General features: G+C 46.4%; 1 protein-coding gene across 3 annotated transcripts in view; it reads left to right on the forward strand.

Moving 5' to 3' along the window:
- Positions 1-18,507, forward strand: part of PASK (PAS domain containing serine/threonine kinase) — a 719,075-nt gene that overhangs the window by 48,714 nt on the left and 651,854 nt on the right. For all 3 annotated transcript variants that reach the window (XM_030215835.1, XM_030215838.1, XM_030215836.1), the window contains exon 2: positions 17,296-17,555. In XM_030215835.1, the coding sequence (XP_030071695.1) occupies positions 17,345-17,555 (211 nt within the window). In that variant the 5' untranslated portion in view covers positions 17,296-17,344. The remainder of the gene's footprint in view (positions 1-17,295; positions 17,556-18,507) is intronic.

Consider the following 18,507-nt stretch of genomic DNA (forward strand, 5'->3'; position numbering starts at 1 on the left):
TTAGAGTCAGCGGATTTCCTAAGTCACGGTTTTCTCAGAAACAGCAGCAGCCCTTTCGTCAGGATCGCAGAATCCAGCCTCAGGCTACCCGAAGTCAGACAGGAGCCAGAGGTACACAATGATGGGGCTCTGGTCCAGTCCTCTCTGCCAATAGGGGGATGGCTGTCCCAGTTCGGAGAGGAATGGGCCAGGGTGACTTCAGACGTGTGGGTGCTGGATGTGATACGAGAGGGTTACAACTAGAGTTTGCTCGTTCTCTACGAGACAGTTTTCTCGAATCGCCATGCAAGTCGGCAATAAAGTGCGCAGCAGTAAGGGCGACCTTAACAGAATTACTGCGACTGGAAGTGGTGATCCCCCTGGTACCAGTGGACGAAGTAGGGCAATGGCGCGACTCAATTTACTTTGTGGTCCCAAGAAAGATGGAACCTGCCGTCCAGTGTTAGACCTCAAGGAAGTCAACAAGGCTCTGGCTGTGCGTCATTTCCGCATGGAAACTCTTCGCTCGATGCTAGAGGCGGTATAGCCTGGAGAATTCTTGACGTCTCTAGATTTATATTCAATCATTTTTATTGACATAAAAGAAAACAAAGTAATCCACATCAACAGGTAAGTAGCAGATTGGACAATAACATAATTACTTCACTGTTATTCTATCACCAAACATCATCATCAATTTTTAGTTTTCTCCCTTCCCTCCCTTAAGATTCCAGCTGATGCCGAAGGCACAATCCCGATCGGGGAATCCCCAGGGGACTTGACTCTGATGTCCCCCCAGGACCCCCCAGAACGGTACACCCTTATCAACTCAATCCCACCCTCCCCTCCCTGAACTCAGTAAGTATCCTGGGAAAGAATGTCCGGAGCTCCATGAGCCAGTCAAATGTTCAAGAGGGTACTTTTAGCTGATGGGGGCATAGAGTCCAAAAACGGGCCCCATCTCGAGCAGAATTTATCCAACTCCGTCGTATTTCCATCTTTTATCATCATTTCTCTGAACGCAGTAGTTGCACCATCCGCATTCGCCAAGACTGGAGTGAGGGGCCTCTTGAAGATAAACCAGTCCACTAGAATAGTCTTTTTTGCAATCAGTATGGCTCGCTGAACAAATAGAGTAAGCCCTCTCGGCCGGGGAACCTGTAAACAAGGCTTCCCGAATAACAACATCGGAGAGCGTGACCATCTAGTTCTCCACAAAGAAGAAACCCCGACTTAGTAAGGTTATCAAAAATTTTTCACTGCTGGGCAAGTCCAATACATATGCCCTAAAGTCGCTCCAACAAAATGACACTTGGGGCATGCTCCATCAGGGGAAATCCCCACATGAAACGCCTGCCGAGGCGGCATGTGCATCCGGAACACAAAGCGGTATTGTAATTCCCAGTAGTCTGCTGAAGGCGACCCTCTGTTAAGGGCCAAACACATGTTCTTTAAGTAGTTCAGCTGAGATGACTGCCTCCAAAGTCTCTGCTCCAAGCCTCCGCATATGAGTAAATCGGGCTCATGCAGCTGTGTCTTTGATATGTCGGAGGTGAAACCTCAATGGAACCTTTTGCTGTGCTCCCAACGAAATGCCATTGGTAATTCCTCCTGTACGTCCTCCGCCAAGGCCTCCCAAGACAAGCTCCTCATGTAGTGACGCAACTGCCAATAATGGAAATAGTCTTTAGGGCGGAGAAGGCCACGATCTTGCAGCTTCTGAAATGATTGCAGCTTTCCTTCTCGCGTTAGGATCTGGAAGATATAGACCACACCTTGCGTCTTCCATTGTTCAAAATTTTATATATCAAACCAGGTTGAAACTCAGGGTTCCCGCATATTGGAAGCAATGGAGTAACTCTTGAGGAAAATTGATGTAGTCTGCAAATCCAGCTCCATGCTCTGCGTGCCTGCGGCAGTATATTTGAGATATGTAGTAGTGGAGAGGCCCCTCCACTCCCATGCAGGCAACTACTGAAGTTTGTGGGTGCAAACAGCCGTAGTTCCATTGTGGTGGCTGAGAAATCCGCAGAGTACGGAACCAGTCCGTAAAATGTCTCCATTGCACAAGCAATCCCCAAGTGTCTCACAACTCTGCAATCCATTCCACCATCTTCTTCGGGACATACATACTTTTCCAGTGGGAATCTCGATTTTTCCCCCTCCACAAAACATTTCCTCAACATTCCATTCACTCGTTCTCATCCCTATTAGTGAGGTGTAGGGGCAAAGTTTGAAACATATATGACCAGCAGGGAATAATCATCATGTTGTACAATGCTATACGCCCTGACAGAGAAATAGGAAGGCCCCGCCACTGCTCAAGTTTTCTTGCTGTGTCTTTCATTAATTTTTGGATATTTATCTCATACAAATCACTTAATGTGTTAGGATTAAGAAACCCAAATATTTTCATCTCTGTCTTTGCTCTCTGTAGAGAGAAATCTCTAGGCCAGGCCATCCAGTCGCACAGGTAAACCTCATTATGCGTGATTTTTCCCGGTTGATTTTAAACCCTGCCAGTTATACTGAACCCTTCTATCTCCTCGAGCAGCGCTGGTAATGCCACCCTCGGAGATTCTGATATTATCAATAGATCATCCGCGAAGGCTAACACTTTTACTTTCTCTCCACAACCACCACCCCTGGTACCTCCTCTCCCTGTTGTATAGTTTTAATCAAGGGTTCAATAGATAGCACAAAGAGAAGCGGAGAGAGGGGGCATCCCTGCCTAGTCCCCCTCGCAATAGAAAATGTTGTGTTCTAGACCCATTCACCAACACTGCCGCTCGAGGATTGGAGTATAGTGACTGGATGGCCCCCATAAACCAACCCCCTCACACCTACATGCCTCCAACACCGCAACATATAGTCCCATCCCACTTTATCAAAGGCTTTTTCAGCGTCAGGCTAACCAGCATCGCCTCACCGCTCCGAACGCTGACTCTGGGCCTGAGCCAACAGTAGCCGTCTCACATTGATTCCTGAATGCCTATTACGAATAAAACCTACTTGTTCCTGACCAATAAGACTAGGTAAACACGCCTGCAATCTATTTGCTAATAGTTTAGCTAAGATTTTTTGTGTCGACATTAATTAAAGAAATGGGCCTAAAAGAACCAGCCTGATTCTCTGGTTTTCCTGGTTTCAATAGCAAGGTTATCAATGCTTCATTTGCATAGGCCGGGAACTGCCCCTGAGCCACTACCTCCTCAAAATATGAGTGCATGGGGCCTACTATGTGTGGGCCTAGGATTTTGTAGAATTCACTCGAGAAGCCATCCGGGCCTGGAGCTGAATTCGCAGGGAGAGACTTAATTATATCTTGCAGTTCCTTTCCTGTGATAGGCCTATTCAGGCCCTCCACCTCTTGTGCTTTCAGTATCGTCATTCTAGCCCTTCTCAAATATTCTGTCACCGACTCCAATGATGGCGGGGACATATTTTATATTGGTCACTATAGAATGTTGGATACCTTTTTTACTCCTTCCCTCCCATTCTGAATATTCCCAAATTTATCTTTCACAGCCACTATCGCTCTAGGCCCACCCCAGGCTTTAACTACTCTTGCTAACATGGCACCTGATTTATTCCCATATCTCTGGAAACGGAATTTCCCAACCGTCAGGGCTCTCAACGCTCTCTCATGTAATAATGAATTTAAAGTTACTTGAGTTACTCTCATCTGCTCCTTGTTATAACTCGATGGAACCGCCACAAATCGCCGCCTGGCTTTCCCCAGTCTGCGTTCTAGATGTATAATTGCCCCATTAATTTTCTTTTCCCGCTTTGCAGTAAACGCAATCACCGCCCCCCTCAGGACCGCCTTCGCTGCTTGCCAGAACAATTGGGGATTATCCCTATGTTCTTTATTAAATTGTGAATATTCCTCCCAACTCTTCTGCAAATATAGTTTAAATTTTTGGTCTGTTGCTAAATACGAAGGAAATCTCCACCTTCTTCCCCCATCCCCCAGGTCCTTATCCTCTAGATCTAGCCATACCAAGGAATGATCCGAAATCTCCTCCGGACCTATCTCTACCTTTATCACAGAGGGGAACACCCTACGGTCCACCAACATGTAATCCAGACGTGAGAGAGTCCCATGAGCCCCTAGACAGGTGAGTATACTCTCGCACCTCTGATGTAATGTGCGCCAAGAATCTACCACTCCAAGCGACTGAATAAACTGTGACAATGCCCTCACCTCTGGACCTCCTTTGATCGCCCTCCTAGGAGATGAGCAGTCTAAACCAGGGTCAGCCACTAAATTGAAATCACCCATCACTAGCAGTGGCAGAGACCCATGTGGAGGCACAGCTGAACAAGGTGATCATAAAAAGATCTATCATACAGATTTGGGCCATTATAGCGCCATTACTAAGTACTCACATGCTGTAACCAAAGGCGCACTATCACGTATCTCCCCCCTGGGTCGCTGCTCACCAAATGAGTTCTTGCCACTACCCCCTTTCGGATTAAGATTGCAACCCCTCCTTTCCTTCCCTCGGCCGCTGCTCCGTGTACCTCACCCACCCAGGTTCTCTCAGCTTTTGCAATTCCTCTTGAGATAGTCTCGTCTCCGAATACAAGCCACATCTGCCTGATGCCTCTTTAAGGCCTGTAGAATCTTTGCCCTCTTAATTGGGGAAGTGATGCCCCCTACATTCCATGTTATAAATCTAGTTCGAGCACCCCCTTTCCAGTGTAAAGTTATTCCTAGTGTTATCAACAGCTTTGATAAATTGGGAGACTCCAGTGCCCAGCTCACCGAGCCTCCCCGTTTTAACCCCAAATAGCTCTGGAACTTTCCCCGTACATCCAATCCCCTTCTTTCTTTAATTCCCTTTTCCCCCTTCTCCTCCCCCCTCCCTCCTCCCAATCTTCCCCCCCTACCCTTTATTCCTCCCCCCTTTATCGTCTTTGACCTCTCCCTTCGCAACTTCTACTAGGAGAGCTCCGGTCAACTGATGGTGGGGGGCCCCCCTCCCCCATCCCCTTCCTCTTTACAATCTTTCAGCCTAGCTGAGACAAAGTTATATTAATATATTTCAAATCAACATATCTGCAAACATGCAGAACTATATTAACTCCATAACATTTAACCATATTATAACTTTATGCAAGGTTTACTCTCATGCATTACCGCTACAGCGGGCCTGCACCTTAATACCAGCTTAACCTGCCACTGCTCATGCATGCCCCTTTCAGCCATCTTGGCTTGGGGAGGATATGGAGTTGTCCGGCAGGAGAGATTGAGCCTCTTCTGGAGAGTGATACATCTTCCAGCCCCCTTTTCCATAACTTTAAGTTGGGCTGGGTACAATAGCATGAATCTTTGGTTTTTCGTTGCTAAGTGGCGGCACAGAGGTCCAAATGCTTTCCTGCGCTCCTGAAGGGCGGCTGAATAATCCTGAAAGATTTTTACTGCTGATCCGTCAAATGTAAGGGAGTCCCCTTTGGATCTAGCGCCTCTCAAAATTTCTTCTTTGTGTAAAAAATTATGGACTTTTATGATGACTACCCTCGGTCTGTTTCCCCCTTCGATTCTCCTGCCCAGACGGTGTGCTCTCTCTAAACACAGAGGGCCCACTGCTGTCCGATAGGGCACACTCAGATTTTAAGGCCAACTCTCCAATTGTATGGGTAATGCTCGGTCTGATATCGATTCAGGGATTCCAATTAGGCGCAGGTTAGATCTGCGAGATCTATTTCTAAGTCATCTAAATGTTTTGCCTGGGCTCGCAGCAGGTTTTGTAAATCTTGCAACTGCGTTCCTCTGTCAGTGCTTAAGTCCTCCAGCTCTGACACCCGTAGTTTCTAGTTCCCCAGTCCTCCCGTTGTGTCCCCCAATAGCGATTCTACTCCCGCTATTGGTCGGATAACTTTGCTAGTTCCGGCTTCATAGCCTCTCTCACCGCTTCCGTGATCTGTTGAAGTTGTAGTGGGTGAAATTGTGGAGGCTGCTCCGGGGTCTGGCTAGGCGCCATCTTGGATTCTTCTATCCCTCGTTGTTTCTCAGCTGTTTTTTTCGCCGATTTCGCCGCTGTAGCCCTCGTTTCTTTTGTTACAAAGATATCATGTATGTGCGCTGGTTAAGCTTAAATTTTTTTTGCAGTTATCGGTTCGGTTTTTTCTTCGATTTTCAGGGAATGTAGGAGGGGGAGCCCCGGAGAGAAGACAAGTGCGACTTCCTCTCTCTCAGTCCATCACGTGACCCCGACGTCTCTAGATTTAAAAGAGGCTTACTTGCACATTCCGATTTGACCTCCTCATCAGAGATTTCTTCGTTTTGCAGTGTTGGGTCAACATTTCCAATTCAGGGCATTGCCATTTGGGCTAGACACGGCGCCTCGCACGTTTTCAAAGGTGATGGTGGTAGTCGCGGCCTGCACTACATACCAGAGGTTTACAAGTTTCACCCTTATCTCGATGATTGGTTGATCCGAGCTCCTTCCTACGCAGAGAGTGTGCAGGCAACCCGAGAGGTAATTGGTCTTCTTCAATCTCTGGGTTGGGTGATAAATTTCCAAAAGAGTCATCTCGTCCCAACTCAGACATTGGAGTACTTGGAAGTTGGTCTAGATACCGGTCGAGGCAGAGTTTTCCTGCTGGATCAGAGACAGTTGAAACTTGTCACAGCAAATTTCTCTCCTTCTTCAGAATCCGGCTCAAGGGCCTGGGATTATGTTCAAGTACTGGGATCGATGGCAGCAAACACTAGAAGTCGTTCCTTGGGCTCGGCGTCATATGCGTCCTCTACAGTGGCATGTACTCAACCTTTGGTTTCCCCTGTCCCGAGGATTATACGATCAGATTCCCTGGTCTTCACAAGCTCGTTCTTGCTCTGCGGTGGTGGCCTCAGGTTGGAGAATTTGCTTCGGGGCAGACCCCTAGCCACCAAGCCAGACTAGCAAGTAGTGACGACGGATGCCAGTCTGTCGGGCTAGGGAGCTCACTGTCTCGGGCATGTGGCTCAAGGGACTTGGTCTCTAGGGGAGTCAAAGTTACAGATCAGTCTTCTAGAGCTTCGAGCTATTCGGTTGGCTTTTCTAGCTTTCGAAAAGTTTCTCAGAGGCCTCCCAGTCTGAGTACTCTGCAACAACGCGACGGCAGTGGCGTATGTCAATCGACAAGGGGGGACACGAAGTGCTCCACTGGCAAAGGAAGCAGCGATTCTCTGTCGTTGGGCGGAGAGCCATCTGATGCTGTTGTTGGCTGCTCATATAGCGGGAGTTCTAAATGTTCAGGCAGATTTTCTCAGTCGGAACCGCTTGGACGCTGGCGAGTGGGAACTATCCCCGTCAGCCTTTCACCAGATTGTAGACCATTGGGGAGTTCCAGTGACGGATTTGATGGCTTGGATGTCCAACGCCAAAGTAGCCCGATTTTTCAGCAGGGGCAGGGAGTTTGGATCTGAGGGCATAGATGCTCTTCTTCAGCTGTGGCCGGTGGAACTTCTGTATGTTTTTCCTCCGTGGCCGATGGTTGGACGCACTGTGGGCAGGATATCTCGACAACCCGGTACTGGTGATTCTGGTTTGCCCCGGATTGGCCCAGGGCGTCCATGGTACGCGGATCTGGTACGTCTGTGTGATCGACAAAACCGTTCCATCTGTCTCATATACCGGAGATTCTGAAGCAGGGCCCGGTGGTAATGGAACATCCCGCTCCATTTGCGATTACGGCTTGGCTATTGAAAGGTCGCGATTGAGACGTAAGGGTTACCCGGAGGCAGTCATTAGGACGATTTTGCAAGCTCGAAAGCGTTCCACGTCCACCGCGTATGCCAGAGTCTGGAGAACGTTTGTATCTTGGTGTTCCGCGGTGGGACTTTCTCCTCAATCCGCCTCTCTAGGAGTTATTTTAGATTTTTTTACAACAAGGAATGGATAAGCAGTTGTCGTTGAGCACATTAAAAGTTCAGAGTGGCGGCTTTGGCCTGCTTTTCGGAGGCGTTTGGGGGAAGCAGTCCTTAGCCTCTCACCCAGATGTAGTGCGATTTCTCCGTGGCGTAGGGCATATGAGACCTCCTCGAGATCCGGTGGTTTCCAGCCTGGAGTTTGAATTTGGTACTAAGGGCGTTACAGCGACCGCCGTTTGAGCCTTTTACTAAAGCTTCTCTGAAAGATCTCGCTTTGAAAACAGTTTTTCTGGTAGCTATGGCTTCAGCTAGATGGTGTTGGTAGATTCAGGCACTGTCGTGCAGAGACCCTTTTCTCCGTTTTTTCGGAAGCAGCAGTATCGGTTAGGACGGTGCCATCCTTTGTGCCTAAGGTAGTCACCCGTTTTCATCTTAACCAGGCAAGTAGTGTTACCTTCCTTTAGGCGCGAAGATTATCCTGATTCCTTTTCGAGCGCTGCATTCTTTGGATGTTCGGAGAGCTCTTCTACGTTACCTGGAGGTGACTAATCCGTTTTGCAAGTCAGACCATCTCTTTGTCCTGTTTACGGGTAGTAAAAGGGGGAACATGGCTTCTAAGGCTACAATTTCTCGATGGTTAAGAGAGGTGATTGCGTCGGCGTACCTTTTGATGGGCAAGGTTTCTCCGCTTAATATTAGAACACATTCCACAAGAGCTCAGGCAGCATCGTTTGCAGAATCCCGTCTGGTGTCGTTAGAAGACATCTGTAAAGCGGCAACTTGGTCGTCATTGCATACCTTTGTGAAGCACTACCGTCTTGATGTTGGAGCGCGTCGGGAAGCGATTTTCGGGGCCTCAGTGTTGGCAGCCGGGTTAGTAAGGTCCCACCCTTGATGAGGAGTGGTTTGGTACATCCCACAAGTCTCTGGATTGATATGAGGGGACATTATGGAAGGTAAAATTATGTCTTATCTGATAATTTTCTTTCCATTAGTCCCTCAGATCAATCCAGAGTCCCTCCCTGGGATTAGTTCTTTTGATGTAGGAATCAGTACACTTCAGTCAGCTTTGTTCACGTTCCTGTTATTAATTGGAATTTTATAGTGTTTAGTATGAGGTTACATTTATATGTTCTATTTTATAGCAGCTCGGACACTTCTCCCAAATGTTGCTGCTATTGTAGAGGCAGGAGGCTGGTTTATGGTTTAATTTCCTACTGCTTTGGTATCGGTTACTGAAGTTAGGATGGTTGCACATGCTCTGTTGAGGCAAACTTCTGAGTTCTCTCTATCTAACCTGCTAGAGTAGGGCGATAACCCACAAGTCTCTGGATTGATTCTGAGGGACTAATGGAAAGAAATTATCAGATAAGACATAACTTTACCTTGAGGGCCGAGAGTGTCTCTTGGGGCATGGGGCTTTCTCTTCTTGTAGTTTAGTCCCTCTGGGCCAGTCGAGTGCAGCGCCAGGTCTGCATTTCAACAAGTTGTGCTGCTTTCCTGTTGTCCTCCTGGCAGCACCTTTTTCTCTGGCTGTTCCCCGGGACTCCATCTATACATTTTGCTTGTTGAGCACGGCTCCATCGCTGCACGTTGAGCACAGCTTCATTATTCCATGCAGTTCCACCGTTCCAGGTTTGGCTTTAGTTCCATCGCTGTATGTTGAGGACAGCTCTATCATGGCATGTTGTGAAGTTCCTCGCTGCTTATCTGCAACTTTCTTCTCTGCATGTTGCACGCAGCTCCATTGTCACATGTTGAGTGTAGTTCATTTCTCTGCAGGTCTCAGCGTGGGGCACAGTCCTGTGTCTTGCATGTTGGAACGCGCTCCTTGTCTCTGTGTGGCATGCAGCTCTCTCTCTTTGTGTATGGAACGCAGCTCCCTGTCTGCATGCAGAGCGTAGCTCCACTGCCTGTTGAGTGTAGCTCCATCTCTGTATGTGTAGCACAACTGTTCTCTGCAAATTGGTGAAGTGGAGCACAGCTCTGTGACTGCAGGTGCTATACAGCTTCTTGTCTGCGTAGGAAGCATAGCTCCTTGTCGGCGTGTGGAGCGCTGCTCCTTGCTGGCATCTGGAGCGCAGTTCCTTGCCAGTGTCAGGAGTGCAGCTCCTTGTTTGTGTGTAGAAAGCAGCTCCTTGTCTGTGTTTTATACACAGTTCCATTCTACTGCAGCTTCAGTTCTGCAGGTACCTTTCAGTGGGGCTCTGCTCATCCTCTGTCTGTTACTCTCAGCTTCGTCTCTGCTTCTTTTCTGTCCCTTGAGCACAGTTCAGTCTCTGACTGTGGAGCATATTTTCACCTTTGCCTGTTGGGCACTGTTTCACCTTGTTGGTCAACCCCAGCTTTTTTCTGTGGGTTGGATACAGTTACTTTTCAGCAGTTGTGGCATACCGCAGTTTAGACTGCTAGACAAGGCTGCGTTGTCTTCTGTTAGCCACCATTCCTGTGGCACCTTTTCTTGCCGTAGCCTCTTGTTGGCCTGCGAGAAGCTTCTCCATTGCTGGAGTTTGAATTAGTCTCTGCTCCTTTTGTGGCTACTTGGCACCTTGGGGGTCTTTTCTCCACAGTGTGGCCCTTGACTCTCCTCCTGTTTGTCTCCTTTTGTTCTCTTGGCTCTGTTCTTTCATCCCTAAGTCCAGAGAGAGCTGATTGAGGAGTACTGTTTCTACGGTTGTACCCTTGTATGCTGCTTCCCTTTTCTTCATGGTTCTCCTGGAGAGACTAGCGCTCCACTTAGTTTGTTCTCTCGACTCTGGAGTCTCTTCTTGTTCTGTGGAGTTTGATTCTCTCACTAGGCGCTGGTCTGGGTGGTTCCTGGGCCTTGCTTCCTTTCTTCTATGAAGTGTGGCACAGTGTTTGGAGTTGCGTACTCCTAGTACTTGTTAGGGTCGCTTTATCCGACCATACTAGACTCAAGACAGGGGTACGTAATTTTTCTTTTGCTCAGGACATTTGTTTTACATTTTACTGCTTCAGTTCCTTTTCTAGTGTTTAACTCTGTTCCATTTTGTTAGCCTGGTGGTTCAGATATACCGCTCATAGAGATCTAAACATTGATTCATAGAGATCTAAATATCGCTGCTTTACCCTCTATTAGTAGGGCACTGCTTCAGCGACCCAGAACACACTTGCAATATATTTGTTCTTGTCCATCTGCCGGTGTCCTGTTTCTAGTGGTGAGCCCTTAGGTTCCCTAAGGCCCCGCGAGGCCTCAGAGGACAGCCGAGCATCCCGAATCTTCACCCGTGGCGGCCGCCGTTCACCAAGGGTTGAGCCCCCAGCTGCAGGCGGCCAGCTGGAACCGCGGGGTGATGACTGACCTGGCTGGTAGTCAGTAACGCAGTCTCTAAAGGGTAGCTAGCGAGGGCGGCTAGCACTCCGAAAGGGTAAGAAGCACCGTCTCTGGATGATGGCTAGCAAGGGCGGCCAGCAAGTAGCACAGTCTCTGAATGATGGCTAGCAAGGGCGGCTAGCAAGTAGCACAGTCTCTGAACGATGGCTAGCAAGGGCGGCTAGCAAGTAGCACAATCTCTGAACGATGGCTAGCAAGGGCGGCCAGCAAATAGCACAGTCTCTGAACGATGGCTAGCAAGGGCGGCCAGCAAATAGGCACAGTCTCTGAACGATGGCTAGCAAGGGTGGCTAGCAATAGCACCGTCTCTGAACGTGGCTAGCAAGGGCGGCTAGCAAGTAGCACAGTCTCTGAACGATGGCTAGCAAGGCGGCGAGCAAGTAGCACAGTCTCTCTGCACGATGGCTAGCAAGGGCGGCTAGCAAGTAGCACAATCTCTGAACGATAGCTAGCAAGGGCGGCTAGCAAGTAGCACCGAGAAAACCACTGTGCCGGTTTCAGCATACATGGAAACGGAAGCAGTTGAGTTCCCTGTCCTCTGGTTAAATGTCGCGCCGTCCCGCCCCCTCCCCGGGAGAGGAACCAACCAACACGGCCCCAAGAGGCGATGGAGCCTCAGGGTTGGCCGGCCCGCCTCCAGGCGGAGTTTTAGGCCCGGCGCGCCAATCCGGCGTGAGGTGGGTGGAGCCTCCGCGCTGGTCCGCCCCGGGAGGCGTTTGACGCCGGCGCCGCCATCTTTGGCCGGCGCAACGCCCCGCTCTCCGAGGCTGGCGCTTCGCTCCAGCGGGTCGCCGGTCTCGGCCCGACCCGCGGCAGCGCCGGCCTCTCCGGAGGTCCATCCTCGCAGCCCCGGGCGCCGCGAGGGCCGCCGACCATCGCCCCCCCACAACAGGAGCGCAGGTAGGACCGGGGAACGGGACAGCCGGTTTGCTTGCTTGCTCTGCCTGAATGCCATGTAAGGTCACAATAATAGGTAAAGTTTATATCTTATTGATCTAATTATGACCTAGTTCATACTCTTATTGATCTAATTATTACTACATGCCTGAATGTACGCTCATGCTATTCTAATTAGTGCTTGCAGCAAAATAGAACTAGCTTGCTCTGCTTGAGGACATGATCACAATGCAATAGACTCTATCTGTCTGTTTAACTGCTAGCTCTGCTTGCTGTTCAGCCTGAATGTAAAGGTAAAGCTCATATTGTTAGGTATTGTTTGCTGTCAGCCTGAATGCAAAGCAACGCTCACACCATTAGGTATTGTTATATTTTTATTGATCTAACCATTACTACATGCCGAATGTAATGTTCCAACTGAACTAATTAGCGCTGCAGCAAAACAGAGTTAGCTTGCGCTGCTGAGGACATTGCTCACAAAGAATAGACTTTAATTATGATCACGTGAGTACACGGTTTTAAAAGGACTAGACATTGCTTATACCTTGCTAAATCTCCCAATATTCTAAACACACACACATATACACATACTTACACATTCACACATCCACACAACTTGATTGAGTACCAGTTATTGCTCTAGTAAACAATCTGACCCGAGCGCTAACCATGACTAATGCTATACTGATGATAAATGTAAATACCGACAAGACTATTTAACAAGGAATACTGCTTGTAACTAACCTTAATACGAATCAAATGCTGATATTGATGACGTATTACTGGACACTGCTAACACTGTTCAACATCCCACTAACATCTCTCAAAAAAACCAACATGAACACCAACAAAACTACTCATAATAATCTATTTCATTCCCATAATTTATCACGCATGGACCACCCCCCAACATTAATAACAATTTATCCACCATACACAAACTCTATGTAAAACCTACATATAATTCACCAGACCTAAATACAATAACCAACCAAAAGAAAAAATATCCACATACGAATACCATCAACAGAAAGGGAAAAAAACCAGCAACAAATTCAAACACCGAGGACACAGACAACTAATAAATATAGACACATCCAATCCCCGATCGGAACCTACCGCTCAATCCAACTGGGAATACATCACGCCAGATCAGCAGTAAGCAACTCAGTGGATATAATAGACTGGATTACCACAGATAACCTAGACCTTCTATTCATCACGGAAACCTGGTTCCATGACCTCAAAGACCCCGCTATCTTAGAGATATGCCCACCAGGATACAAAAATCACCCACTGGACAAGAAATGGAAAAAAGAGGAGGTGGAATAGCCATAATCTACAAATCCGAGTTCACCATCACAGCCACTGCTGAATCCATCCTACCGCAACTTGAAATCGCCTCGGTAAGAATCAGTCACCTAAACCTACAAGATCACCTCAACACAATCCTATTCTATAGGCCACCAGGAAAATGGCAAGACTCCCAAACGCAATTCATGGACTTCATCTCAAACACATGTGTTTCTGCCTCAAATATCATCATAATAGGAGATATTAACCTACACCTCGAAGATGATACCTCAACACGCACACAAGAATGCAAAGTTCTTAAAACTTTGGGATCTTCATGCACCAAATACTCAACCAACACACACAAAAGGGCACACATTAGATATCATCACACACAAATTCGACCCAGACTCAAACCTCCTATTAACAGACACAAGATGGACACCCTCACTATGGTCAGACCACCATAAAGCATACGTCTCCCTTCACTGGCGAACGATAAACGTAATCAAAAAACAAGAACAAACAACATACACCACGAGAGGAAAAATAGACCCAACAACATTCTGGCAACAGATTTACCAAAATGAATGGACAACAAGAGCAGACACCATCCAATTCCTCCAAGAATGGGACGATATATGCAGAACACTAGACACTATTGCCCCAATCTAAACCAGAACATCACACAGGAAAAAATCAACTCCATGGTTTACCGAAGAGTTGAAAAAACACAAGTCAGAAAATTAGAACGCGCATGGAACAAAAAGAAAGATGAACTCATACTCAACGCTTGGAAATCACTCCGAAGGAAATACAAATATACCATTAGACAAACTAAAAGACTACACTACAAAACAGAAATTGGACCAAACTACAAAGACACACACAAACTCTTTTACCTTGTGAACAAATTGCTAGACACTACACCAGTTACAAACAACAGCAAAGATACACCAGGAGCTGATAGGCCTCGTGAAATACTTCAAGGAGAAATCATACAACTACGACTCAAAATACCCACCAGCCCCATTGAATACGCCACACTGCTAGACTGTCTAGACCCAGACCATGGAATATATCCAGCAGGACAGGATTTGGACCGAATTCGAAATACTATCGGAAAGGACCTTATCTCCAAAACACTCAAAAGATTCGCCAAATTCCCATTGCAAATTAGATATATGCCCAAATAACCTTATGAAATCGGCTCCACAACAATTTATAACGATCTAACGAACCACATGAACTTTGTTACAAAATGGACTCTTCCCAAGGAAAAAGGAACATTCTACTCACCCCATACCCAAAGATGCAAAGAAAAACGCCAGCAAATTAACTAATTATAGACAGTAGCATCCATACCATTAATAACCAAAATAACCGAAGGGATGGTAACCAAACAACTCACCAACTACCTAAACAAATTCTCAATACTACATGACTCCCAATTAGGATTTCGGCCCAGCCACAGCACTGAAACAGTACTAGTTACCCTTATGACAAAATTTAAACAAACGATTGCAACCGGCAGCAACATACTACTTCTACAATTCGACATGTCAAGTGCCTTTGATATGGTCGACCATGGAATTCTGTTACACATCCTTGAATACTTTGGCATCGGAGGCAATGTCCTAAACTGGTTCTAGGGATTCCTAACTTTACGCTTATATCAAGTAACATCAAATTCGACTACATCTGCCGCATGGACACCTGAATGTGGAGTCCCGCAGGGATCCCCCCTTTCACCGACCATATTCAACCTAATGATGATTCCCTTGGCCAAACTACTATCAAACCAAAACCTCAATCCATACATATACGCCGATGACGTAACGATATATATTCCTTTCAAACAAGACATCAGCGAAATCTCCAACGAAATCAACCAAAGTCTACACATCATGAATAACTGGGCAGATGCATTCCGGCTGAAACTGAACGCAGAGAAAACCCAATGCCTAATACTTACCTCCCAATATAATACGAGTAAATTTACCACCATCAATACACCAAAATTAAATCTGCCAATCTCAAATACCTTAAAAATCCTTGGAGTTACTATTGACCGGCACCTAACACTCGAGACCCACGCGAACAACACAACCAAAAAGATGTTCTACTCAGTGTGGAAATTGAAAATTATAAGACCATTTTTCCCAAGATCCGTCTTCCGCAGCCTGGTGCAATCACTCGTGCTCAGCCATTTAGACTATTGCAACTCACTCTACGCAGGCTGCAAAGAACAAATACTGAAAAAACTCCAAACAGCCCAGAACACAGCAGCCAGACTTATATTCGGAAAACCAAAATACGAAAGTGCAAAACCCCTATGAGAAAAACTGCACTGGCTCCCACTCAAAGAACGTATCACTTTCAAAGTATGCACCTTGGTTCACAAGATTATTCATGGTGAAGCCCCTGCCTACATGTCAGACTTGATAGACCTACCACCCAGGAATGCTAAAAAATCATCCCAAACTTTCCTTAACCTCCACTTCCCTAACTGCAGAGGCCTAAAATACAAATTAATGCATGCATCAACCTTTTCCTATACGAGTACACAGTTCTGGAACACACTACCATGCAACCTGAAAACGATTCACGAATTAACTGAACTGCATACTACTGAAGACCCATCTTTTTGACAAAATATATCACAAGGATCAAAACACATAAATTCCTTATATATAGTTAGAAATGTCTCATAATATTTCCTTTTGCAGTCTCATCTTACGTACCTTCACCACATATGAAACCCCTCCCTCATAGCTAGAAATGTGTCATGTCACATGAAGTTATCTTCAAGTTGTTATCCTATAGGTCTTATTGCCTCATAATGTTATATTACTTTGTCTTCTTATAATTCCTCACCATGAAACCCATAATCAAATTGTAACAAATTGTATTTCCATCATTCATGATGTATTGTAAGCCACACTGAGCCTGCAAAGAAGTGGGAAAATGTGGGATACAAAATGCAATAAATAAATATTCGAATCCTTTTCTGCTGATCAGTTTTTTGCTGTGTGTATAGCTTTGTTGATTTTTCAACCTTCTGCATTCTTCTTTTCTCTCGCCTTCTTTGGGAAACTGCTTTGCTACATCCCATTAGTCTGGACTGGTCTGGTATAGATGACAAGGAAGGAAAAATTATGTTCTTACCTGATAATTTTCTTTCCTTTAATCATACCAGACCAGTCCAGATGCCCTCTCTGGCTAATGTCTGTTATTGTTGTTGCGTTTAGGTATCCCTGGCTGTTCTACGACGCTTCAATACGGTGGGATGGTCCTACAGCACTGTGTACTTCATCTTCTCTATTCAATCTCCTGCCACTTGTTGTGCCAGCTCTGTATGACTCCTGTTACTTGGGATCACGGCGTTCTTTCCACGGATTCAGGGGTAGATCTCTATGTACTTGGGCAAGCTCGGTATGGACCATTCTCTCCTGCTTACTTTACTGTGAGAGGAGGTTGCAGTTGCCTTCGGCCAAGCAGGAACAGTGAGGTTGTGCATATTGGCTCCAAGAGTTTGCCTGTTTGTATTAACTGTGTTTTCTTCTAGACGTCAGAGCACCATTGCTTGGCTATTCGAAATACTGAACATTCCAGGCTGCACGATACCCTTAAGGGGCAGTTCACTTGGAACTATTTTCTCTGTCTCCTTCCACTGGTAGATGGATACAACCCATTAGTCTGGACTGGTCTGGTATGATGAAAGAAATCATCAGGTAAGAACATAATTTTTCCCTTCTGCCCATTGTAGCTTTCTACATCAGTCTTTAATGTAGTCACTGTGCTGGCTAGTAATCTGGCCCATGTTTGTTGGCATTTCCACTTTAACGTGCAAGACATGTTATATAGCCTTGAAACTACTTCTGTTTTTTTCTTGTCTCTCCTGTAGATGATGGATTCTTAGGAGTGGAACTTCAAGCTTTGGTTGAAGTATAAAAATGTCTGGAACTTTGTCTTCTTCAGAAAGCCTTCTAAATATGTTGACTGTCTCAAGCCTGCCAGGAGGGCATAGCATTGATGAGGGTAGTGGAGATAACTCTTTTGGGATTAATGACTTGGAACTGAACAGGTCATTTCCTTGGATCCAGAAACCTACTGGCCACAAGACTGGACTATCTGAGCGACGCTGGAACAAATCAAATCTTTCAGGTACTTATTCTCTGCTTTGTTGTGTTTCATATGGGATCTTTCCCTATTATTTACAGATTCACATCTTTTGTAAATGGAATACTTTTGCCCGTTTTAATTTTGGGAAATATTTCTGTGTGAGAATGAGATCTCTCTGCCCAGAAACAAGCACAGTGCTGGGCAGACATTAAAAGCATTCTCCGAGGACAAGCAGGCTGCTTGTTCTCACAAGTGGGTCGACGTCCGCGTCGTGCCAGGAATCGGACATTTTGCAAGGAAAATAAGAAAAAAGGTTTTGCCAGAGTCTTCTGGCGTTCGTGCAGCGCAGACTGATTTCCTGCCTGTCATGTGAACGCGTTCCCTCATTTTTCTTTTTTCTACGTTGAGGTGCGGTAGGTTTTTATCTTCGTTTTTCTAAGGCCCAGGAAAAGAGTCTTAGTGAATTTTTCACTATTTGTTCTTTATTTTGTTCTTTATTTTACTTTTTGTGCAGTTAAAAAAAAAAAAAAAAAAAAAAAAAATCTGTAGTGTCTTTTAGATTTTTTCACTTTTAAAGTTCCCTTTGTTTTTCGACGCGGCCGAGTTATTCCCTTATTTTTTGTGCCCTTTTTTCTTTTAACAGGCACAATCGTGTCTTTTGATTTCGCCGAAGCCGTTTTTCCTTCTATGTCATAGAAGACACCCAGCGGCTTCAAACGTTGTACTCTGTGCAACTGGACCATCTCAGGTACCGATACCCATGCCTGGTATATCCAGTGCCTTGGGCCCGACCATAGCCCAGCCGCTTGTAGTCTGTGTCTTAGTATGAAGAAACAGACCCAAGCGTCTCGAGAAGCCCAACGAGAAAAGCTTTTTGGGGCTCGGTACGGGCCTTCGACATCGGTACCTAGGTCGGCGGCATCGACATCGAGGGAAGCATCGATGACAGGAGTGGAGGTAGTGGCTGCTGAAAGACCAGTTCATGCTGGGAGCA

This window comes from Microcaecilia unicolor, chromosome 10 (assembly GCF_901765095.1).
Source record: "Microcaecilia unicolor chromosome 10, aMicUni1.1, whole genome shotgun sequence".
Classification (NCBI taxonomy): Eukaryota; Metazoa; Chordata; class Amphibia; order Gymnophiona; family Siphonopidae; genus Microcaecilia; species Microcaecilia unicolor.